We start from the raw sequence: 26,567 nt of genomic DNA, 5'->3' as shown, positions 1-26,567 counted from the left end.
ACAATATGTAATCTTTTCAGTTCTTTAGTACAGTCCAGTGGTCTTCAGCAAGCAGCTCTAATCTCCTCAGGCTCAGAAAGAAAAGCTATTTTCTAACTCTACTTCCCTTTTAAAGTAGGGGCTAAATGCCAACCAGTACCCTGCATGTTAGTTCCACTGGCATCAGATCTGTGATTCTGGCAAAGTGCTAGTGGCTGTGGGGTTTCCAGCCAAAATTCGACCAGGGACAACTGGAAAGGAATATGCTGACATTGTGCAAGACAGGAACTGGGGGACATAGATGACTTGGTTTTTAGTAAAATGGAGGTAGCAGATCAGGTTTACAATTCCATCATTTTCCTAAAGCTAGGATGTAGTAAATTTTCATCCAAGGGAATATACCTTTGCATTTGTTTGTTGTCTTATCCAAAATTGCCTTCGTGGAGACGATTTTCCCATATCTAAAAGATAAAACGAAAAAAAACAGGAGAAATGAAAATCAAGGAACCCTTAGTAATGTCTAAGTCCAGAGAACACACATACTTTTCAAGCATCTGCAAACTTTAAAGTACAAAATGTCCTATACTCGGGGCACCTGGGTGGCTCTGTCGTTAAGCGTCTGCCTTCAGCTCGGGTCATGATCCCAGAGTCCTGGGATCGAGCCCCACATCAGGCTCCTTGCTCTGCGGGAAGCCTGCTTCTCCCTCTCCCACTCCCCCTGCTTGTGTTTCCTCTCTCGCTGTCAAATAAATAAAATCTTAAAAAAAAAAAAAATGTCCTATACTCAGGGGACAGAAAATGAAAATTCTAAACTCAAAACTAAACTAAAAAAAAGGGGACTGGGTAGGACACCTATTTGAAACTTTGGATTACAGTCTGATGCTGACCTTTGAGGAATCAGGTACTTACCTGACCATCTTGGGACCAAAAAAAGGGGGGGGAGGGGAGATGAGCTCCATGAAGTTACTTCTAGCAACACTATGTGAATATAAAGCCAAATGCAAGGCTATAAAATTTACTTAACACTTTGATAACTACTTATATTTACATAAATCTATAAAAATATATAACTAATGTAGTATTAACACCTCTTTCAACTCAGTAATACTAGCTACACATATATATGCGAAATGACATGAACAATCAAGAATATAAAATATGAACCCGGGATTTAAGCATTAATTCTATGAGGATCTGTTATAAATGTGTTCGAATTCCTTAAGGTACAACAGATGTTGGGGGAAGAAGGAAAAAAATCCAGAATATTAAGCTTTAATGGGCTGCTACTGAAAATGAAGCGGCAGTATAGCTTAAATCCATGTCCTAATCCTCCACCCTTTCATCGTGTCTACACCACAAGGTAAAAGCACTGCTGTCTGCATTTGTCTTCAAAAAACTAAGGAAAAAGCTTTTGAAAAATAATTCTTAAAAATTATGGGGACTTTGAGAAATGCATGTAACTTTCTTCATGGATCTGCGATCTGTGTCCTCATTTATACATGGTCAATTCCCCAACTTTACTTTCCTGTGTATTACTTTTAAAATTTCACGTTTTCTCTAATAATACCTTCTCATGATTGATCTTGAAGATAAAAAGTCTTAAAAGCTTAGGAAATGAAGCATCTGTGTAGCATTTTAAAGCATTTTTGAATACTGTAGTTTTCTAGTTTATGCACTGAACAAGCTGAAATATATTTATCCAGAAGAAGCAAATGGCTTGAACCACTTCTTTCCCCCGGTTCATTTTCACTCTGTGTAATCACGTAATCAAATGATTACTAACCAGGCATGAAAGTAAAGATAATTTAAGGTTCAAATGACAATTACATCCAAGAGGCATAATGCTGCCCAAACACCTTCAATTCCCTGTAGAGATTCTGAGTATTTTCAACATTAACACAGGTCACTATGCTTACCAAAAAAGGGTAATAATTTTTTAAAAATCTGAAAACCAGAAAAAATAAGTGATTTAAAGACCACCTTTTTAGCAACCATTTCTCTACTAGGTTATTTACATGCTGGATTATTTATCAGCACTCTCTCCTTTGCAAAAGTTTTGGCTGAAGTGCTTTTAGACTGCATTCCAGTCTCATACCTTTCCAAAAGTACGGAAGAAAGTTAGTATGACCTCCATTTAGGATAAGGGGATTGAGAGTCACAGATATTAAGAGACTTTGCTTGAGGTCACAGAGCTCAGAGTATTCTGTAAACCAAACAAGAAAGGCAATTTAGGGAAGGTCAGGGGCTGGCCTTCTACCCTCTGGTCTGGCGCACCCCACTAACGATGGGAGAGAAAGGGAGATGTGGGAAGGAGGAAAAGAGAGAAGCCTCCTGGTAGTACTGGCACTCAACCCATGCCATGCTCTCTTCGGGTTTGTGTTCTCTTTGGTCTCTTTGCTACTGTGACATTACTCCTCACCTCCACATCTATGCACCCTATACCTCCTCAGCTCTGACCCTGCTCCCCAGATCTCATCCTACCTTTCTGGGCACTCTTTCCATGCTTCTTCACCATTCAGCCTCCTATTCTCTCTCCTTAACCAAGTACTCTCCTCTCAACCCTTCCTTTTCCTAGGAAATCCATCCAATGCTACGGTGTTATTTAAAGCATCTTCTCTGTTGGTGCCTGTTTCTCCTTCCTGAGTTGTTTTTTTCTTTTTTTTTCAAAGATGTTATTTACTTATTTGAGAGAGAGAGAGTGCACGAATGAGCGGGGGGTGGGGGGGGTGGGGGGGAGGGAGAAGCAGGCTCCCTGCTGAGCAGGGAACCCAATGTGGGGCTTGAACCCAGGATCCTGGGATCATAACCTGAGCCGAGGGCAGATGCTTAACCGACTGAGCCACCCAGCCACCCAAAACAACTGAGTTTTTTTTTTTTTGTTATCCCCCCAAAATTTAGTTTTTGTTTCTCTTTCAACTTAAATATCTTAGTATGTTAAGATACTTAAATATCTCATTCAATGTCACCTCCTGCCCACTATTTTCTAAATCCCATCCCCAAAGAACCCAAAACACATCTTCACTGTCTTTTTTTCATTCAGTAGGAGTGTCCCCTCTTTTGATCTCCCAGCAGGCTCGAGGTTCTCGAGATACCATCAACTCAGCCATCCTGAGTCCAGGCAGTCAGGAATTCTTCTGAGTTGTTTTTGACATGTTTCTAATATTCACCCTTTCCCTTCACTATGTCTAGACCCAAGCAAAAAATACATAATAGTTCTTGCCTTGCCTCCAGCTTCTGGTGCTTCCAACCTTGTCTGCTGCTTTAATTTACCTTAAACATCACTTTAAAATGTGTCTCTCATCCCATCATTATCCCATTCTACCCATGTTTGAACTTGAAGAACCTGTTCAAACATTATCTCTTCCATGAAACCATCCCTGATCTCCTCATCCAAATCCATTGTGATTTTATAAGAAACCAAAAAAGGGATTACATTTATACTCAGTTCCTACTTATGTTCTAGGCTCTGTGCCAGGGACTTTGTATGCATGATCTTATTTAATCAACTTTGCAACAATCTTATGAGGTAGGTGCTATTATTCCCATTTTTCCAAACGGGAAAATGAAAGCTCATATACATTTTAAGCCTAAAGTCTCTCCTAAAACCCCAAAGCTTAAACAAATTCTGTTTAAATTCTCACTGCAATTTATTCATGAAATAATTTTGAGAAACAATGTTTCCTTTATACAGGGAGGGTATGAAAGGAAAGGAACCAAGTGGGAGACCTCTTCTTATCAAGGTATGGGAGTAGATTTACTTTTCAAGCCAAAGTAAAGCTTTTGTTTGTGTTAAACACAAGAAATAAACATGTGGTTCATGGTTGAAAGAGGGATGGGGGGTGTGTGGGAGAAGACAGATTTCTGAAATTTATCAGTTTTACTTTCTATTGCGGTTTTCACCATGATTTGTGGGTTAAGCCTGAAAGACCGTGACTTATCAGAAAGGTACTGTCTATGGAGCTCTTCCATACTGGCCTCCCTGGCCTCCGGTGGCTCAGGAGGCTGCTTATATGGAGTCACCTGAGGGGTACTGGAGGGTTTACCTCTCGTAAACTATCTTCTTTCTTGGGCTGTCCTCTCAGTGACACCTCCCAAAGCACCAGAGGTATCTCATTAAAATGACTGAACTGGAAGATGTCACACTTTCAATCCTCGGCTCTCCGTGGGTGATGCAGTCACCATGTGTGGGAATGGAGTACAGAACAAGTAGTTCTGATCACGTGAGAAGGGATCTAGAACATGGGCATGAGCCGTCTATCAAATGGCGCCTCAAGGAACAGGAAAAGGCACAGCGGGCTTCAGAGCAGGCACCTTTCCCGCTACTAGTTCTCTTTGAGGCAAGATTTAATAATGTGGGGCAAGAGGTGCGGGGGACTACAGATGATTCACATTTAGTCTGATTCTATTGTTGATCATCAGTGCCTACAAGAGTAACAGACATCTGAGTAAAAATTCATAAAGCAACCAAATATACACCAGCCCTCGTTCCAATATTCAGTTTAGTTTGTTTTAAAAAATCATCAAGTAACAGGGACATGTTTGGGAGAAGCAGGCCTCTTGACTGAATAGGCCTCTTGAATTCACACTCTGACAATATCAAAGAGAAGAGAGCAAGCCACAGAATTTTATGGGAAAAAATGTGAATAGGAAGATCCTTTGGGTTTTCACCAGCTTCAAAGCAACAAGGCTCAGACTGTAGCCCTGGCTACCCAGAATATAATATTCTTTGCTAAAAGCAGATAATCCACTTCAGAGGAAGCGAAAGGATAAAGAGTCATTAAGAGATGTGACTAGAGAGTCATTAGAATTTCAAAGGGAGAGGATAACAAATCAAGTCTCCCATTTAAACCTATTGGCCAAAATCAACCTGGCTGATAAAACCTTCTGCTTGGAATCTACCAAAATTTCTTCTGTTTGTATCACAGCTTTAGTCATTTCTCCCCCATTTCCATTTAGATTTCTTTCATCTGCTGAAATATAAAATCAAAGTAAATTTTAATCTGTCCTTAGTAAATAAAACTTAATTTTCTTCTCTGGCCCCTTCACGTAGACCCTCCTAAACTCTACCTTTTTATTAATTTACCTTAATTACAAAAGAAATGCACAATTGTAATTAGAAGTCACAGAAAAGTTGAAATATTTTTTTAAAAAATTCTTATTTATTTGAGAGTGAGTGTGAGAAAGAAAGAGTATGAGTAGGGAGGGGCAGAGGGAGAGGGAGAAGCAGGCTCCCCGAGGAGCAGGGAGCCCAGGCGGGGCTCAATCCCAGGACCCTGGGATCATGACCTGAGCCCAGGCAGACGCTTAACCAACTGAGCCACCCAGGCGCCCCAAAGTAAGTTGAAATATTAAAATCACCAGAAGTCCCGGATATGAATGTTAAGACACCTTGGTGCCTATCCTTAGATTTTGTCCAATGTGCATGTATACACACACACACACACACACACACACACACACACACACTCCTGCACTAGGGAACCTGCAGCTTTGGAACATTCCCAGTTATAAGCCCAGGCTCTGGAAAGGGAAGTTCCATCCATCCACCACCAACAGATGGCGACAATGGTTGGTAAGTTATTTTAACATTGGTCATTCTAGTTGTAAATTCATTTAAGGCACCATGGAGTAATTCGCAGTGTTGCTGTTAGTTTTGAAAGATTTTATGAACATATTAAACCTGAAAAAGCAATGAGTGTGTGGAAAACAAAAATAAGAAAAAGTATATAGTTTTATTATTACAGTAAACAAAAAAAGAGATTTTCCGTTTGACAAAGGGCAGGATATTGCTCATGCGTATAAGGATGACTGGTTTTGTTTAATAGCTGAGCTGCCTGTGAAGGACAACTAGGGACTCATGCATCCTTTGAGATTCTGTGCCTGTGCAGAGGACAATCATCAGCAAGAAGGAGGGACAGGCAACTGAAATGATTTCTGAGTATATGGCTATCGGTTCAGCATCAACACTGGACAATATGACCGAGAGAGTTAATGCAGGAGAATAAGAAAAGGAATAGCTTACATCTCTACAGCTCTTACTTTATGCCAGGCACTATTTTAAGTGACTTACGTCAATTATTTTAATCTTAACCACCACCTTTGGAGTAGGTAAGGTATTATTCCCACTCTGTAGATAGGAAACTGGGGAGCGGAGTTTGGGACCTAGTCAAGTTGCACAGACAGGAAGTGGCAAAAATGGGAGGCAGGAAGTTTGATTTGGACAACCACGCTGACAGCTGCAGAAACTGGTCACCAACCACAGACTGTTCTCCATAGGTTCAAAGCAATTCCAATCTTGAATCTGCACAGCTCCAAATGAGTGAGGGGATGAGGGCAGTCTCTAACTGCAAAGGTTTCCAGGACAGAGGCTGAGAACATTCAGAAGGGAGTTCCCGGACTTTCTGGGTAGAGACAACACGGGTCTATTTGGAATAAGATGCCCAACAGAGCACATATATATTAGTGGGAAGGAGGCACCACTGGCTTTAAAGCTTAAAAGGAGCAACTCATGTATCTACTGGGTGGGAATGGATTTGGAGACTATAAGCCAAAATTCCTCTTGTTATTTTGGACTTGTTGGGGGAAAAGAAAAAAAATTGTACACACAAACACACCCACACAGAGATGATACGGTATATGTCCTTTTCCACCTTGCTCTTTTTGATGCTTTATTTTTTCAGTGGCCTCCCAGGAAAAGAGGATTTCCTAAAATTTGCTTTAGCTCTCCCAACAATGGATGAATAGGGGAAGGAAAGTATTGAATTACGCTCATTTTACTAATAAAAAAAGTAGGAGTCACTTGTCCATGTTATTCTCAATCCTCACTACCCTGAATAATTCACCTGGGTTGGTTTTCTTTATTTACTTGGTATAGAAAGTGGTCAGTATTTGAAGATGAGACACAAGACGTGACATTTTAAAATTAGGCAATTAATACCAAAAAAATTTTGTCAGACTTTACCTGGTTAGCACTGAAGATTTTAAATGTTTCTGTAAGACTCTTCTAAGATATACAAATATTAAAGGTATAGAAAGTTATTCCGCTTTTCATTTCAGCTGTTTTGGCTTAACTCTTAACATTCGTTAGCAGTCCATCCCTCCCACTTGTGTGGTACACATGGGGGTGCCATTGTGAATATATGATTTCTGATACATGCGACAGAACAGAAAGCTTCATCTAATGCAGCTGAAATTGGAGCCAGGGTTTGAAGGAGGTAAAATGCTTGGCAGGAAAAGCTGCTATAGCCCTGAAGGTTAGGAACAAACCTGGTACTGAAGGTGAACAGAGCACAGGAAAGACAAGGACAGTCAAGCAAGAGACCAGACCAAGAAATCAACCCACAAATATTTACAGCATGTCTCTGGCATGCCCTTCACCATACAAGGCCTACAAAAAAATACACATGATGTCATTCTTGTTATCAAAGGAGGGGGGAGGGAGATAATCTTTGGAGGGATGTAAGGAATTTAATATTAAAAAAATAAGAATACTGAGGTCTTATCTGATGAATGCTAAATAAAGGAGGCATAAACACAGGATGGAGGTTAAGTTCACCAGGAAAGACTTCAGGGAAAGCAGAAATTCAGGTGGGCTACAGAGGACAATAAACAGAAGAACCCATCTAATTAGCAACCTGTGTTGGGGGAGTAAAGGAAGCTAAGTTTGAAAAGGTCCGATAGGGCCTTAAGTTCCAGGAAAAGGAGTCAAGGAACAGAATGTGGCTGGAGGTTTTGTAACTGCACAGTAATATGATGAAAGCAAAAGTTTAGTAAGATTAATGAAAATCTTATGGCTAGGATGAGCAGAGAGCGAGGTGCCCCATTTTATTTTACTGTATTCATTCATTTATTTATTTCACTCTTGGTACTCAAGCAATAACAGTCAAGTTCAAGAAATTAAAATGGAGGGATGAGGACAGCCAGGAGATGACTGGAAAGGTTCTCAACGACAGAAGAGTTTGAAGACAGAGGACTTCTTTGAACTAACCTTAAATGCTTAACCTGACATCTGAGAAAAAGAATCCATGGTGTCAGTGCTATGGAAAGCCAATGGCTTACCTCTGTGAACGCAGAAATGGAGAAAAGGAGCCACCCCAGCTCCCTTTTCTGCACTGTCCTGGAAAGGACGAGGAGTTTCAGCCCCAGTCCCAGACCTAGGGCCTGAGGATGACAGATGATTTAGCAGGAGCTCAAACCATCCTCAAGGAGTCTATCCCTCCACTGGACTGGTTCTCCCACAGCATGTGAGCTGATGGAGAATAAATTAGAGAAGCTTTGGGACAAAGTATCACATTTTTCAAGAGGAAAGAGATGCATCTACATATCTGATTTTTCACAATGCTGGAATTTTAAGGTAAACACACTCCTTCAGACTACACATAAAATTGGTAATTTGCACCCAGATTTTGAGATTTGTATCCTCTTCCGACTAAATTTAGAGCCATGCCTGCTAATCTGCCTTTTCAACATTCCTGGGTGGCATAACTAATCTATTATAATTGCTACGAAAGTAACAATTGATGCTATTTATTGCATATATGGCTTGAACTAAATAATTGAGAATGAACATTAAAACTACCTCATTAGAAATGGCTAAAATGCATTTTTTGCCATATTCAATGAAAACATTATACCTCTCTTCTAAATAAAAAGCACACCATAAAGCATTTGATTTATTACACAGATTTGCTATTATAGTTTAGTATCAAGTCTATTATGATCTGCAATCAAGGTAAAGTAGCTTTACACTATTTTATGGTCTTTTGAGAACACATAGCACACAGAGTCATTTATGTTACCTTATAACAATATTTTTGCCACAAGTCACTGTACCACAGCACTTAGGGATGCAGTCACAGATGGCCAGACCCAAATGAGTGCTCCCAAGTAGTAATATGTCAGAGGAAAATAATACTCACTGAAAATGGAACCCAGAATTTGACAAGTAAAATGTAGATTATCTATCATAAAAAAGAATCCCTAAAAGTCTCCAATCCTGATTAATGTCTAACTTTGAAAACAAAGGCACCTTGATTACACAAAGTGGTCTTTATTTCTGAATTGAATTTATGAACTGACAAGGAGAGAGCATTTTAAAAGTTTTCTCACTCTCCCACCCAAACCTGTAATATATTTGCTTTGCTTTGACAACTCACCTTCATATTTACATAGCGCTTCACTTTACTGTATCATAAGGAAGACAATGTTATACTAGAAAGAAGACAGAGTTGCAGACAGAGAGGCCTATGCTCAAGTGCTCCTTTGGCCAATGACCAGATTTGCGACTCTGGTGTAGCTGTCTGGCCTCAGTATCCCCACTTATATTGTGGCATGATAGCATCTACACTCACAGGACCCCTGGTAAGGGGCTGGAACGGTGTTCGACACATAACAGATGTGTCCTTTTTCTCCCAACCCCCTCCAAATAATGGCACTTCTAATTCTTACCATTTGAGAGCACTAAGCAAGACTACCTTCTTATCGTAATTTCGACATGGTCCTAAGGTTGGAAGTATTGAGAAAATGTAGACCTACCATTTTTATGGTTACTTTTCAGCATGGTTATTTGCATAATGTAACCCCTCAATATATACTGGCTGAATAAATGAAATTTAAACATGTAACGAATTTTTTTCCCCTCGAACTGTTTGGTGTGGGGAATGGAGGGAGGTTGGCAGTAGTAGGGAGAAGGGAAATACTGCATTTTGCCTTGGAAAATGAACATGGCCTTGTATTTTATCCCAATTTAGCTTATAAAAACACCAAGGAGGGAACTGAGGCAATTTAACAGTTTAACATGGAAGTAAAAATTAGTACCAGAAAGAAAACTGTAAAATGTTGGGGGGGGGACCTAATAGTTTTTGTTCCTAGACTGTTTTTCGTGTGTCTCTCTAATTTGTTGCTCTTTTAAAAAAATAATCAAAACTAGAAATCTTTGAGACATACACACACACACACAATGTACCAAAGAACTATGTCAGAGTCTATAGAAACTGAGTGCATTAAACACCAACACCGAAAACCATTAACGACCGCTTCATTCAAAACAAGAACAGCGTGACAGAGAGTAAAAGTAAACATTCTCTCTGAAGCAAAACAGAGTTATCTGAAACTATTAAAACAGAGTGTGCAAATTAGCTAGAAATTTCTTTTGATTCTGACACAAGCTAAAAAGGCAAGAGTCAAATTGGGTATTTCCTAGAATGAACACCAGTGCTGGCTTTGATTCAAAACACAGCACCAGTCTATTGATTTCCAAATGCAATGAGTCCATCCTTTTCTAAAGTAATAAATCCTGACTGCCCCATGACCTTGAAAAGCCAGTCTGAAAAACAGACTGAAAAGGAAAATGATATCTCTTTTACTCATTTTAGCTCTAAGAAATCTGGGGATACAATATAAGTGCATCACTAGTTAAAAAAAAAAAAAAATTACACTTGGACCATATAAGCAAGAGAACGCTAACATAGCCTGCCAGCACAGTTGATGTTTCTAAACTTAGATATTTCATTCAAGGGCCACTTGTGACCATGGTCACGGCTCTAAGAGTGGATCCGATGGAAAAGGCACAATGCTTTCTCCCACACTGGTTTTCCTACTCGTTTGCCTCTGAACAAGACTGTCCGTAAGACTCTGCAGATGAAGATAAGCAATCATTCCAGAGACAGAGTAGTATGGCTCTGAAAGTTTATAACCTTAAAATTTAAGAAAATCAGAGAGGAATCCTCGGTCTGCGAAAGAATGGAACTAAAGAGAACTTCAGTATCAGTTTCACAAAATTACCACATCCCAAATGAAGGTAATATACCTCACTCTCAAGACCGCTGAATTCACTGCATTTTCCAGAAGATGTTCTTTCTTCATTCTCCTTTGCAAGTAAGGGGGCTGTGAATGAAGACTGGGACTGTTTACATGACTTAGTAAGAATTTTCCAGTCTTGGTTGCTTTGAGAAATCTTGCACAATAGGAGAGGTGCTAATGGAAAGGGAAAATGTTACTCAGATTCTCTAAAAGAACAAAAAACTAGACTCAAGAAATGAAGGCTAATGCTGATCTGAAGCAAAATTCCAGAGTGGATTAGTAAACAGAAGGTTAGAGAGACTTGTGAAAAGAACAAGTACCAGAGTAAAGTCCTTAAGAGTAAGTCATGCACATTCAAGCTTTGTTCTTTCTCTTTTGGGGGGTACTAAGGAAGACAGGGCTACTTGGGAATGGAACAAAGTATATTTTGATTTGAGCTAAATAAAAACCATTATTTGCCCATGGACTAGATGAGGACATCTGGGAAGAGAAATTCAGTTTGGATGAGTGGGTAACTGGTTAAACAAGTGTCTGAGCTGACGTCTGTTGGTCAGTGATCACAGCATGGAGGGAAGGCTCTAGAGTTGTGCCACAGAGCTCTGTTCTTGGCAGCCCTTTTTCAGTAAACAACTGCATACATCAGGTGACTGATAGCACACATATTATACATATATATGTTCCAAAGCTGGAGTTGGGGGGGGGCAGGGGAGGCAGGGGGGTGGTGGTGGATGTAAGACGTCAAAATTAGTACTATGAAATTGTTTCAATAGGCTAGAATGAATTCTTGGTCAAAGCCAACACTATAATATTTAACAGGGAAAAGTAAGTCATATAAAAATTCCAAGGGGGGGATAAATCAACTGTATAAATATAGGTAAAGCTTCAGCTTATTCACATGAAAATACCTGGGTTTTTTGATTAGGAACACGTTCAAGTTCTCTGAATAAAACAGACCTAGGGTACACTAAGAAAAATACATGATCTGATCATAGTAAGAAACTATGCTTTGGGGCCTCTTTGGTTACCATTCCCCAACACATAGCATTAAGGGTTGAATGGTGTCCCCCCAAAAGATGTCAAAGTCCTAAGCTCCAGTACCTGTGAATGTAATCTTATTTGGAAACAGGGTCTTTGTGGATATAATTAAGGCAAGAGGAGGTCATTATTAGGACAGGCCCCCATCCAATGGGACAGGTGTCTTTATAAGAGGGAAATCTGGATACAGAGACACAGAGAATGCTGTATGATGACTTGAGGGACAGAGCCATAAGCCAGGAACAGTAAGGACTGGTGGCAAACCACCAGAAGCTGGGAAGAGGCAAGGAGGGGTTCTCCCCTACAGGTTTCAGAGGGAGCATGGTTCTGCTGACACCTTAATTTTAGACTTCTAGCCTCTAAAACTGTGAAACAATAATTTTGTTATCATCAGCCACCCAGGGGGATGGGGGGCACCTGGGTGGCTCAGTCAGTTGAGCATCCAGCTCTCGGTTTCGGCCTGGGTCATGATCTCAGGGTTGTGGGATTGAGCCCCTGCATTGGGCTCTGCGCTCAGTGGGGAGTCTGCTTGAGAGTCTCCCTCTCCCTCTCGTTCTGCCCCTCCCCCCTCTCCTGGGCTTGTGCTCTCTCTTCTCTCTCAAAGAAAAAAAAAAAAAAAAAAAAAAGCCACCCGGTTTGTGGTACTCTGTAATAGCAGCCCAAGCCAACTCCTTCAACTCCAGCTTACCTATCCCTGTGCCCACCCTGGTCCAGCGTAAGTTCCTGACCTTTAAGATAGTCCTCGCTTGGGAAATTCAGTGTCATTCTGCAAGACTCTGCAGCAGCAAGCCTTTCTGACTGCCCTCCCCACCACCCTCACCACGCTGAGTGCTGCGTCAGCCCACTGCTGCCTTGCCCGAACAGCCGCGTCCCCATCCGACGTGCACCTCTGGACTGCTTTCCTTTGCCCATCAGGCCCCAGAACTGTCAACAGTCAAAATTCAGAAGAAAGCGGTAGAGGAATAAATAAATGAAGTGACAGTAGCCTGCTTTCGTTGAATGCTTTTTCCACTGAACAGATTTGTTGGAAACATCTCGTTTTACCTAGTCTGAGCACTTTCAGATGAGAGTGAGAACACTGCAGACAAATGCCCAGAAATCACATCCTCCGAGGCCGGAACAGTGGAGGGCCTTACAGATGCTTACCTGGAAAAGGAAACTATATATAAAGACGGCCTCTCAAAAAACGGATGTGGAGAGCCTGCCACCACTAGTGGTGTTTAAGCAGAGCTAGGGGACAGCCTGGGTCAGGGATGCTGTTGCAAGAAGGATCTCACAAAAATGGACTTAGAAGAGATGGTCACCAGCAGGAAACAGAAAAATAAGTACAGGGCGCCTGGGTGGCTCAGTCGGTTAAGCGACTGCCTTCGGCTCAGGTCACGATCCTGGAGTCCCGGGATCGAGTCCCGCATCGGGCTCCCTGCTCGGCAGGGAGTCTGCTTCTCCCTCTGACCCTCCTCCCTCTCATGCTCTCTGTCTCTCATTCTCTCTCTCGCAAATAAATAAATAAAATCTTTAAAAAAAAAAAAAGAAAAAAAAATAAGTACAGTGAATTTTTGTAAAAGTTTAATTTATTCTAAGATTATGTACTTCTCACATTTTTTTGTTTTAAAATGGCCTTTCTTTTTATGAAATAGTAGTGAAAAGTGGTGGTTGTTTCAGTTTGTGTCCTTTTTGACAAAATACAATCTTCACTCTATACTGGATCTCTAACCTCAATTATTTTTGTTTAGTACACTGGTTCTTAAAACCCCAAAATCTAGGGAACCACTAAAACACGGTAGGTTGGTGAACGGGAGATTAGTATCCTTGCTTTGAAAAGGGGACCAGTCTGGATGATTAAAAAGATTAATGTCTATAAGGGGCGCCTGGGTGGCTCAGTCGGGTTAAGCGTCTGCCTTCGGCTCAGGTCATCATCCCAGGGTCCTGGGATTGAGCCCCGCATCAGGCTCCCTGCTCTGCGGGAAGCCTGCTTCTCCCTCTCCCACTCCCCCTGCTTGTGTTCTCTCTCTCGCTGTGTCTCTCTCTGTCAAATAAATAAAATCTTAAAAAAAAAATTAAAAAATTAAAAAAAGTTTATACTACTAAAAGTAGACACTGGAAACAATTTGGGGAAAACAAAAAAAGCTCTCATGTATACCTAAGACTTCATCCTGATATGGGGGAACAAAGTAAAAAAAGGCCAAAGCCCTTCAGCTAATCACACAACAAAAAGCAAAGTGATGAGGATTAAAATCTACCATAATCCACCGTGTAGAAGACAGAACGAGAAAGACGTTTAGAACCTAAAGAGTATGTTTTATAGGTATGTGTTTATTCTCAACAAAGAGAAATAAACAGTTTCTGGAGAAATGGCATCTGACCTATCCATCACCTGAAAAGGGGATGAAAGAATTCAGAGGACATTATTTCGGGGAAAAACATATTTTAAGTTGTCTTTTCTTTTTAAATTATCAAACCAATCAAGTAGTGAAAACATGCAAAGGCATAGGGTTTGCAGGACCATCAAGCTCTGTTCAGAATATGGAGGAGCAGGGAGAATGTAGGTGGCGCCAATGCCTAGGAGCATCCAATCCCTCAACGGGCTGTCTCTTATTGTTACAAGCGCAGAGCAAACCTGAGACATGGACAATTTCAGGACAGCAACCTCCTATGGAACCGTTCAAACTGCTGTGTGTGAAAAATGTTAATGACAACAGTGATGATCAATGTCTTGATGTAAGCCAGTTTCTACTCTGGCTAAACGAAGAGAAGGAAAGCAAAAGGGTGTTCAGTGTTTCTTTTCATTTGTTCTCCTCAACTGCAGAGGGCACAGAAGGGATTTTCATAAACTCTTGGCTAATTGGACTTGCAATCCTGATGAAACTGCATCCCATGTAGCCATGCCAATTAAAAACTTCCCACTCAAGAAGGACTCTTCTCCCCAGGATCTTCATTATGTACTTCTAAAACTACACGTAATGTTAACTGTTCTTGGCTTCTTTTCATTCCTAGGGCACGTGTATGGATTGGTTCCCAGAAGACTCATCCCGCAGGTATTCCATGCATTTTAAATTATTTATTTCTTAGGGTCTTTGTTGCTGGCAAAGAGGACCAGACATTCATTAAAAATATAATTTGGAATGGTCACTGAGTCTGATGTACTTCTACAAAGACTATCAATTAACTCAAACCTCTATCCCAGTGGGCTTAGATAAGTTGTCTGTCATTCTTCCCTCTTAGTTTACACTGAGTAGCTCATGCCAGAGTATAAAATTTAGTTGTTTTTCCTTTTCTAATAGAGACAACACACACACTATCAAATTGGCAAAGACGATGACAACAATAAAGTGAAGATCCCCGTCTGCAGAGAAAATGGCCAAAGAGGCACACACCTCTAGTAAGAGCAAACTGGCCCCACTCAGAGGGCAATTGGTAATTTGGAGCGAAAGCTTAAAGCCATTTCTCCTAAGGAAAAGATTAACATTGTGCATGAAGATTCTGTGGTAGAGATTACATAGCAATATTGTAAGTAATCCAAATATTAAGTAAACTGCAGAAGAGCCAGGGGATGGAAAAACCATATGATCAATGATACCGGATAACCTTTTTATAGTGGGGAGACAGCCCAAGCCCCCAATGAAAAGGGAACAAGATACTGTATTCTGTGAGATCGAGACTATAAAGAAATCATATACAAATCTCCCTCCCTTGTTTTCTCCTGAAATACCCAAACCGGCTCTGTCCAACAGGAAGAGAATTCAAACCACAAATGTGACCCACACATGTAATTTTAAATTTTGTAGTAACCACATTAAAAAGTAAAGAGAAAATATGAGATTAATATTAACATTTTATTTAACCCAACACAGCCAAAATATTATTTCAACACTAATCTATATTAAAAATCAGAATGAGATCTCTAACGTTCTTCTGAAGTCTGAAATCCAGGGTGCGTGTCTCAATTTGGACCAGCCACATTTCAAGCACTCAATAACCACGTGTGGCTGGTGGCAATCCTGCTGTTTGCACAGATCTAGATGTTTATGGGTTGTTGCCTCTTTTGCAGTTCAACATTTCCCTTGCCATGGGAAATAATAGCCTGAACCATTTAAATCATGGCTACAGCAGCTAGCAACTACTACTTTAGGTTGCTTATGGTAGCTGCTTACAGCAGGCACAAATTACGGCAATAATCCAGCGTTTGTACTTTGAAGTGATTTTTCTAGTCTTGGCTGTAAGGAAGATAATAATCGTTTACTTTTGGGGGCTAATCTTTGAGAATGTCTGAACAAGGCATACTTGAAAAGTCCTAACAGCATTTTTCTTTTAACTTATTTTGGGGGCACCTGGGTGGTTCCTCTGGTTAAGCCTCTGCCTTCGGCTCAGGTCATGATCACAGGGTTCCTGATCAAGCCCCGTGTCAGGCTCCCTGCTCACTGAGGAGTCTGCTTCTCCCTCTCCCTCTGCCCCTCCCCCTGGCTCATTCTCGCTCTCCCTCTCTCTCTCTCTCTCTGTCAAATAAATAAGTAAAATCTTTAAAAAAATAACTTATTTGGTAAGATCTTATGGTTACTCTCACAGCATAAATTATACCTTGTGGCATGTAATGGCAGAACATTCTATAATTCTTCCTTCCATCCCCAACTCTTGGGGCTTTGGATGAGCTTTAATCATATACTTTAAATGGAATGAATAACACATATGAAACAGGACTGTATGTCAGAATGATACATTTGTTTGAGGAGCCTCACTTAAAAAACTTGGGGGGCAACCACATGTTTAATCACGGTCTAAAAACAAAGAACTGACTAAATCTGACGCCAATTGGCCTTACAGATCCGAAACCTGTATTTGTCTCAGGTATCGTATTTTAACTCTATGCTACCACGTGATGTTAGAGGAATAATCAGGGCAGATATAGCCTCTAAAGCACCTTCCTTGCAAATCATAAAAAAAGCATCCTCTCTTGGAGGAAGAAGTCCCTTAGGCATAGGACTTGGTGACTGAGTGTGAGACAGAGCTCAGCCCCACACACCCCTGGAACAGCATTTCTTGTATAGGTGACAATGTCCCCAACTGTACATGAGGTCCTGGGAACCATGTCCCAGCTGACATACAACAGCCGACATGGGTAGCAAGCTCTGAAGACAGCAATGAACTCGATATATAGGTTATAGATTTCCTCCAGGCACATCAGTACCAAGAATGCCATCCTTACTACATATTGCAAAATGGTGATAACCCTTCCTTATGGACAGGTGAGGCAGAAGATGCACAGAAATCCGATTTTCGAAAAGTAAAACTGCTGTTAAATATAAACACTGGAAATTAGTTTCCAAAGTTAAGGGAGTTCTTAATATGGATAAATACATGATGAACTTCATAAAAATGTTTTCCATAAATCTTTGTCAGGTACATAATAAATGATTCTGAAAAAGCCCATCTAATGCTATAACTGGGACAACTGGAACTTGCTGATCACACACTCTTTCAGTCTTCCTTTGCTATAATAATTTGACGGTAACAGAATATAGAATATTCAATTTAATTTTACATGTGTGCTGGGAAAAAAAACCAAAACGTTACTGAACATTCTACAGTCCACCTAAATAGGGTTTAAATGAAAATGTGCCGTAAGTACAAGCCAAACCCCTCGTCTCCCAAGCAGATCCAACAGTCCCCCTACACCGGAAAAGCAGGCATCACCTCTTGCTGTCTGTCTACTGATCAACCTTTTTCCCCTCGTATGTACTGTAATCTTGTTAAAGACAGGAACCGTGCCTTATTCATTCCTGTATCTACCACACTGCCTATCACATAACATGTGCTCAATAAGCAAACGGTGGCTGAATTAATGGGAAGAACATTAAGCTGTGAAAAGGTAAGGTAGTGATCATAAGGCACAGGCAAGAGGATGAGCACAGAAGTGGCCAGTAAGCACTCAACAGTGAGAACGGGACAGCAAGGGAAAGCACGGGCAGAGGGACTTCACATATGTCACCCATTCAATCCCCCCACTTCATGACTGAGAGCACTGAGGCCAGAAAGGAAAAGCAAGCTGCCCAGGATCAGTCACCTACTACACATGGAGCCAGGACTGAACTAGGCCTGTCTGTGCCAAATCGTATGTCTTTTCCCTGTGCCCTCAGCTCCAGGGGAGGAGCCAGGAAAGAATAAGCCAAGATGCCAGCCGTGCAGACTCTGGAGAAAAACTCTGTGCTGCGTGATCCAAGTAGCTATCTTTCTCCTCTTTCCTTTCCCTCTCACGTATCTCATTCTGTTTACTAAAACAAGTTTATTTCTATTATGAATAACATTACAATCTGAGCATAAATTCTCAATTAATGATCAAGTGACTCTAATAATATTCAACTTAAAATTCTAGGAAAACAAATTACTTTGAGCCTTTATTTTAAATTTTTTAAAAAGATTTTATTTATTTATTTGGCAGAGAAAGAGGGCACAAGCAGGGGGAGCAGCAAGCAGAGGGAGAAGCAGAGTCCCTGCTGAGCAAGGAGCCTGACGCGGGACTCGATCCGAGGACCCCGGGATCATGACCTGATTAAGGGCAGAAGCTTAACTGACTGAGCAGCCCAGACGCCCCTACGTTGAGCCTTTAAAGTTCATGGTAACAATGGTTTTGTTACCTGTTGTTTTTCCTGCTTCTGATGTAGCTGAAAACAGATGTCAAAGCTATGTTGATGCTCTAAAATTATTTGTGATGACTGACAAGTTCTGGGAATAGCATTCGTAAATTAATTTTTTCCACAGTGCTGGGAACTGAAACACAAGGATGTATTTATTATACACTGTGGACTGTCCTAAAATAAGATTCTCAGTGAAGTGTCCAAAATAGTAAAATGACTACATGTATACGATATAGCCTTTGTCACTACAGTAAACTGTAATAAGGTGTAATTAATAAAAGACTAGTTCTTAGTTTATGGGTTTTATCTTATTACACAGAAATATCTGTTAAAGGCACTGGTTTTATCCTCGATTTGGTGCTGTTTGGACCATGATTAGTGCTCATCAAGTGTTCACAATATTCAGAATGCACCCCGTCCCTGCCCTTCAAAAGCCTGTACTGCTTAGGCTCCCGTGACTCAACCATATACCCTCCCCCACCCCCCCTCCCCCACGTAAATGTGGTGTTCTGTTGTGCAGACCTAATGAATCAGTTTACGTCAACCAAATATATGTATTTTATTTAATTTATTTATTTATTTATTTATTTTTTAAGATTTTATTTATTTATTTGACAGAGAGAGAGATAGCGAGAGCAGTAACACAAGCAGGGGGAATGGGAGAGGGAGAAGCAGGCTTCTTGCCGAGCAGGGAGCCCGATGTGGGACTCGATCCCAGGACCCTGGGATCATGACCTGAGCCGAAGGCAGACGCTTAACAACTGAGCCACCCAGGCGCCCCAAATATATGTATTTTAAATATTAATCAGTAAACTGCGGAGAGAGGTTCTTTAGCAATGAGATTACTTTGGATTCTTAGGTTCTTCAAACTTGTGTATATATGTTTTTCGTTTTTTACAAGCATATATTATTTTCGGATGAAAATATTAAAACATGCCATTTTTACCTTTGCTATGATTTATTAATGGATCAACATTAGAGAATATTAGCCAAAATATTAAAATAGTCATGAGACAATCAGCTGGGAAACATCTTTAATTCTGCTGGACCCCAATGATGAAGTTAAAAAAGGGACGTCTTTGGGGTTATGCCCTTAGGGTGGGTGTGAGACTCTGGAACACAGTGGAAGTAAGAATTTCTAAAAACATACTCCCAGGAGGTGGGACACTGGCTTCTGGGTCCCCAAGGAGTAATCTAGTAACAGAAGAAACGTAGCAGCTGACCTCAGGGCACTTAGGGGACAAGGAGGAAAGAAAGGTAATCTCAAAGGAAACAATGAGAAATTACAGGGGGCTGGAGACTGTGAAAAACCAACTCCTGGAAAAGATGTAAAGCAGGTGCAAATTCAACAATGAAGAAATGTAGATAACCAGAATTTTCTGATACATGAGTTACAAAAGATGGGGAAACTGTTCACCGCCATCCAGAAAAACAAAACAAAACACAACAAACTTTAAAGTCAGAGCTATAGAGATCAATAGTATGTGTCTATCCCTTGACGAAGAGGTAAAACTTCCAATTTAATCTTTTAGAGAACTGGGATACTCATAGGTATGTCAGTGAATACATAGGATATTTAGATCTTTTTAAAAAAATTGCCATCCCAAAACACGTGTATGTCTTTGGAGGGAAGGATCATTACCCTCAAGCTGACTTAAACACCCAACTATTATAGAGTGTGAAATCCCAAATCATGACCCTTAGTCCAACTGATTAAGAACATAACATTCTCACAGCCACTCTCATTCTTCCTATTATTTCTCCCGGTTTGTGAAATGTTCATTTTTAAAGATTATAAATTTGGCAGATAATCTTACAAAGTGAGAAAAATTAATTTTCTTAGAGTCAAAAAGAGTATGTATTTGAGTGAGTAGATAGACAACTAAAAGTTTTTAACAAAATTGGGATCATGTCGAACATATAAGTATTAAATCTTTTTCAATTAATTTATTGAGAATTTTTCTCATGTCATTAAATATTTTTCAAAAACAAGATCTGTAATGATTGTAACATGTTTTAATAGACACACTGAATTCATTACTTCTTAACTTTTAGTTTGTTTCCAATTCTTCAATATTATAAAATAGCACTGTGATAAACATCCTTTTACCGATTTCTTCAGCCCCACGATTACTGCCTTCTGTCCAGCGCTGAGCCCTGAGAATAGTGCTCTGACACGGAAGCTCATAATCTGGTACCACTGTCAAGAACAGAAAGTCTCCCTTCTGACACCCACAAAGGGGCAGGGGAATCCCATGTTCACCATGAGGTGGGGAGAGTTAAAGAGTCCAGAAAGAAATCAGAACTGAAAAAAAAAACAAACCACAAATCTACTTACACTGCCACAAAGAGACATATTAATTAGATAACACCGGAGAACACTCTCCCTGTTCTTGGGGATACCTACAAATGGTTATCCCTAAATGAAGAGGGGATAGGACAGCTGAACTAGAGTACCATCTGTTTTAAAATGAATCAGCAAGGGGTACCTGGGTGGCTCAGTGGTTAAGCGTCTGCCTTCGGCTCAGGTCATCATCCCAGGGTCCTGGGATCGAGCCCCGCATCAGGCTCCCTGCTCGGCGGGAAGCCTGCTTCTCCCTCTCCCACTCCCCCTGCTTGTGTTCCCTCTCTCGCTGTGTCTCTCTCTGTCAAATAAATAAATAAAATCTTTAAAAAAAAAAGAAAGAAACATATTCTAGGATTTTTCTCTTTTTATTTTTTAAACTTAAAAAATATTTAGGGGCGCCTGGGTGGCTCAGTCGGTTAAGCGTCTGCCTTTGGCTCAGATCATGATCCCAGGGTCCTGGGATGGAGCCACCTGTTGGGCTCCCCTGCTCAGTGGGGAGTCTGCTTCTCCCTCTCCATCTGCCTCTCTCCCCGCTCATGCTCTCTTGCTCTCACTCTCTCTCAATAAATAAATAAAATCTTTAAAAATAAAATAAAATGAATTAGCAGAGTACATTAAATTGTCCAAATAATTTTATCTCATACCTCAATTTCCCTTCCATTTCAAATCTCACAATAAATATTTGAGTGGATAAATGAATATGTGCAAGATCTAAAGTTTAAATTTTACCTCCGATACAGTTATATCTTTTCTCTTTCTTTCTTTCTTTCTTTCTTTCTTTCTTTCTTTCTTTCTTTCTTTCTTTCTTTCTTTCTTTCTTTCTTTCTCTCTCTCTCTCTTTCTTTCTTTCTTTGACAGAGAGAGAGATAGCGAGAGCAGGAACACAAGCAGGGGGAGTGGGAGAGGGAGAAGCAGGCTTCCCGCCGAGCAGGGAGCCCGATGTGGGACTCGATCCCAGGACCCTGGGATCATGACCTGAGCCGAAGGCAGACGCTTAACGACTGAGCCACCCAGGCGCTCCCAGTTATATCTTTTCAAACATTTACAACTAAATTAAAATACTTAATGTCCCCTAATAATATTGAGAAAATGCAATAAAAAACTTACTCTCTAAAAGAAAAGTTCAGGAAAGCTGGTAAGAACTTTCTTAAACCATTTCTTCTACCTACCAATGATACAGAAGTTTCACTTCACAGTCTTGTGTTTCATCTCAAAACCTGGTAAAATTGCCTGTGAAATCAAGTGACGGTAACATGTTGTTCAAAGGGCTAATTAAGATGCCCTGAGTTCTGAGCAGCTGTTTTATTACTGTCATTTACAGAAATTCGTCTTAAATAGCTAACCCTTTCTCCTTGAAGAAAAGGACTTCTACTTATGTTTGGCACGGTATCATGCCTTGCTTTTTCTCTGGGAGGCAAAATCATCTTCTGAGAGTGACTGAAAGGTATCAACTTCCAGTTTTAAGATAAGTAAGTCCTGGGGGCACAACGTACAGCGGGGGGACTCTAGTTACTATCGTATATTTGAAAGTTGCTACGAAGGTAGATCTTAAAAATTCTCATCACAAGGAAAAAAAATGAAATACGTGTGGTGATAGAGGTTAGCTAGACTGACTGTGGTGATCATTTCACAATATATACATATATCGCATCATTATGTTGTACCCCTGAAACTAATAGTCAATTATCTCTCAGTTAAAAAAATCATCTGAGAGGTATGTTCCTAGATATGTTTGAACATCTAAATAGACATGGCTAGTGTCCCTTTCTGCTACTGAAAGATGCAAAATGGGTAAGTATGATGCGAAATGTGTAAATGCAAAAGTAAGAAAACCCAACCAGGGATTATTTTCAAAGCCGTTACAACACTCATTTCTTAATAGTGCCAACTGCCTACTTATTTCAATGTTCACACAGTAAAGTCTCCCCTTAAGGCTTAAGTCAGCATTACATGAGAAACAGAGCATATTTTTAGGGGTCAGACACTCCTCGCACCCTGCAGCATCCACATGATTTGTTCATATCAGAGACCTTAAGAGGCATTTATCAAGTTAGCAGTAAAGAAGGGAATTTTTTTTTTTTTTTTTAGGAAAAATTTTACATTGTCATCACCCCACTATAAGCCAAACTAGGGCTATTTAAGTGATATATGAAAAAGTGATTATCTCCTAAGAACTGGAATAAGGGACCGAAGAAACCATCATGGCATGGAACACACCTCCATAGAAACTTACTGCTGAAACCAAATTATGATCATGACTTTGTCATTATAGCCCAGATCAGGAAGAAGGCTACTGCTTGGGTTAAAAATGCTCACTTCAGTCAAATGCTACATCCAAGGAAGGAATGCACAGGTCTCATATGGTTAGGATTCCCCTTTCTGTGCAACCTTGATTTCCAGTGAATACTCTTTTTAAAAAAAAATTATTTATTTGAGAGAGAGAGAGAGAGCATGCATACATGAGCAGGGGGAGGAGCAGAGGGAGAAGGAGAAGCAGACTACCCGCTGAATAGGGAGCCCAACACGGGATCGATCCCAGGACCCTGGAATCATGACCTGAGCCGAAGGCGGAAGCTTCAACCAACTGAACCACCCAGGCGCCCCTGTAGTGAATATTCTTAAAGTAAAATCAGAAGTGTCCATTACTCGTATCTTCAAAAATGGCTGTTTAGCATTTCAGAAATTCTCTTTGAATGTCATAAAATTAAGAAAAACAAAATGAAAAATCCACAATAAAATGATAAACTGACTTTAGTTAGCATTGTAGCATCAGCCACATTTTATTGTCTTATTGTAGCCGAATCATAGCAGGGTCTGTCCTAGGTCTGCATATGGAAATGGAATGAGTTCTATGGGGCCTTCTGTTTCATTATTAAGCCTATCGGATTACTGGTTCTAATTAAGGGCTGTGTTACTGGTATCACACAGTGACATTAATGTGTATTATTACCATTATAGGAAGTTGTGACCTCTGCTATGAGTCACCTGCAGAAAAATTTAATAATCAACCAGAGAATTAGGAGTAAGGATGATATAAGATGGGCTTCTTGTGAAGCGTCTGTGATGGTAAAATACGATCTTATAGTTTTGCTTTGACATTAGGAGAATAATGACAACTAACCCCCTTTCTGGAACTAAAAATAATTCATCCTAAAGATGAGACCACAGTGTATCTATTTTAATTTTCTTGGGTGTCATTAATTCAACAAATTCTTTATATAGTATCTTTTCGAAGTTCAAGAACACAAGAAACTGGATTTACTGACTGAAATTAGACTGATGTTAAAAACAATACTATAGGACCTGCCAGTGTACGTTTTATTTCCTATCCTATCCTATCTTTTTTTTTTTTTTAAAGATTTTATTTATTTATTTGACAGAGAGAGACACAGCGAGAGAGGGAACACAAGCAGGGGGAGTGGGAGAAGGAGAAACAGGCTTCCCGCGGAGCAGGGAGCCCGATGTGGGGCTCGATCCCAGGATCCTGGGATCATGACCAGAGCCGAAGGCAGACGCTTAACGACTGAGCCACCCAGGTGCCCCATTCCTATCCTATCCTTTGTTGGCCAAGTGCTCTGACTTGGAATTAAGAAGTTAACATTTGAATAGACATTTTCTTCTTCTTTTTTTTAACCTGAATGTTATATTTTTAAAAAGTCAACAGGAAAGCAATAAAATTGACCTATTTCTGTTATCTTAATAACTAATTACTCACATGGTCCTCACAACAGCTAGTAAAGTAAGTAAAATAGGTAACTGGTAAACAGTAACACTGGGTGGGGCAGAAGGTATTACTAAAAAGGCAACAGTTCATCCTCTACAAATTTTAAACTACGATCAAACACTTACCTTTCTGAAATACTTTCAAAGCCCTACTCAGAGGCAGAACATGGGCAAATATATATTTATACTCCTTTCCACATCTATGATGTTTTGCCTGCCTTGATGAGCATTTTATTTTTAAGATTTTATTTATTTTTAGGGGCAGCTGGGTGGCTCGGCCGTTAAGCGTCTGCCTTCAGCTCAGGTCATGATCCCGGGGTCCTGGGATCGAGCCCCGCATCGGGCTCTATGCCCAGCCAGGAACCTGCTTCTCCCTCTCCCACTCCCCCTGCCTGTGTTCCCCTCTCTCACCCTCTCTCAAATAAATAAAATCTTGAAAAAAAAAAAAAGAATTTATTTATTTTGAGAGAGTGAGAGTATAGAGTGCGTGCGCGTGAGCTGGGGGAGGGGCAGAGGGAGAAGAAGAGGGAGAGAAGCAGACTCCCCCCTGAGCAGAGAGTCCAATGTGGGACTCTCATGACCCTGAGATCATGACCTGAGCCAAAATCAAGAGTCAGACCCTTAACGGAATGAGGAACCCAGGCGCCCCTTGATGAGCATTTTAATTGATGACTCTAACAATATATGGAAACACTAATGTGTTCTATGAAAATGCAAATATACGCTATTCAAAAGGAAGAGATCAGAATTTAACTTTCAAGAGGCATGGGGATGGCAAACAACTTCACAACAATGACATTTCAGTTACTTACGGAGCACTTACTATATGCTAGCACTCAGTCTAGATGCCAGACTAGAGAGGAGAGAAAGAAAAACCCAGTGTTTAATCCAGGCAGGTGTTAGGTACCGTGGGCTCCAGGGGTGTCCACTTGTTCTACTTAGCGTCATTTTGTGGCCCATCATTTAGCACAGTGCCTGACACACAGTAGATGTTCAAATAAACCAAACCTAGTATACAATGATTCCCCAGACTGGATAGGTGATGCATCCTTAATCCTTAACTTAAAATATGATGACAATAGTCATATGAATAGAAACCTCCTTCTGTTAGTGTCCATGGTTTAGGTGGCTTATGCGACAGCTAGGCTATGTCTTTATCTCTCCTAAAAATAACCTTGGGATTTTTGTATTCTACCCCTATTTTACAAAAAAGGAGACTACGTTTCAGGCAAATTTGTCCATGATTACACAGAAATTTTAGTAGAATGGCATAGAGTAGAATCCTTTTTCTTCCCACTGAAAAACCCACAATGCTAAGGTGAGTAACCTGTAGGGCATTCAGGTCCTATTGACTAGTAGACAAAAACATCAGACAGCAAGCTGCTCAGGACAGGACTATGCCAGACACTGTCACAGCAGAAATAATCAGTTTATAAAGAGCAGCTGAAAATATGGGAGAGGGAGGAAAGAGTGAGTTATCACCATTTCCAAGCAGGAAGAGTAGCCTTACGGAGAGGCTAACAGTAAGGGGGTATGGGGAAGTTCTCAACGGAGACCTGAAACTGCTCGCTCCTGAGAAAGCCTGCAGCAGAGATTAGAAAGTAACAGTCCATACAACATAATTTCCATATTAACAATGAAGAAAATGAAACTTAAATATTTAGTGCATTCCTAGGGTGGGCTTGTAACCAACATTTGTTTGTAACTGGGAGGTCCAGGGCCTGAAATTAGGTCTTCCATTTCTTTTTTTTTTTTTTAAGATTTTATTTATTTATTTGACAGAGAGAGACACAGCGAGAGAGGGAATACAAGCAGGGGGAGCGGGAGAGGGAGAAGCAGGCTTCCTGCCGAACAGGGAGCCCGATGCGGGACTCGATCCCAGGACCTGGAATCATGACCTGAGCCGAAGGCAGACGCTTAACGACTGAGCCACCCAGGCGCCCCAGGTCTTCCATTTCTAAACCAACTCCAAATCCTACGCCTTTTCTCTTACTTATTCTTTGAGAAGACAGACCAGGTAAAGGGTATCCCTTTTAAATCCCACTACAAAATTA

The 26,567-nt window shown here is 40.6% G+C and overlaps 1 protein-coding gene across 8 annotated transcripts in view; it reads right to left on the bottom strand.

The window, feature by feature from the left end:
- Positions 1-26,567, bottom strand: part of RBMS1 (RNA binding motif single stranded interacting protein 1) — a 209,462-nt gene that overhangs the window by 44,222 nt on the left and 138,673 nt on the right. For all 8 annotated transcript variants that reach the window (XM_035007916.1, XM_035007920.1, XM_035007917.1 and 5 more), the window contains exon 3: positions 382-440. In XM_035007916.1, the coding sequence (XP_034863807.1) occupies positions 382-440 (59 nt within the window). The remainder of the gene's footprint in view (positions 1-381; positions 441-26,567) is intronic.

Source organism: Mirounga leonina, unplaced genomic scaffold (genome assembly GCF_011800145.1).
Source record: "Mirounga leonina isolate KUSES-001 unplaced genomic scaffold, KU_Mleo_1.0 Mir_151, whole genome shotgun sequence".
Classification (NCBI taxonomy): Eukaryota; Metazoa; Chordata; class Mammalia; order Carnivora; family Phocidae; genus Mirounga; species Mirounga leonina.
The sequence above is the reverse complement of the archived record's forward strand: the minus strand, read 5'-3'. Positions and strand labels throughout refer to the sequence as shown.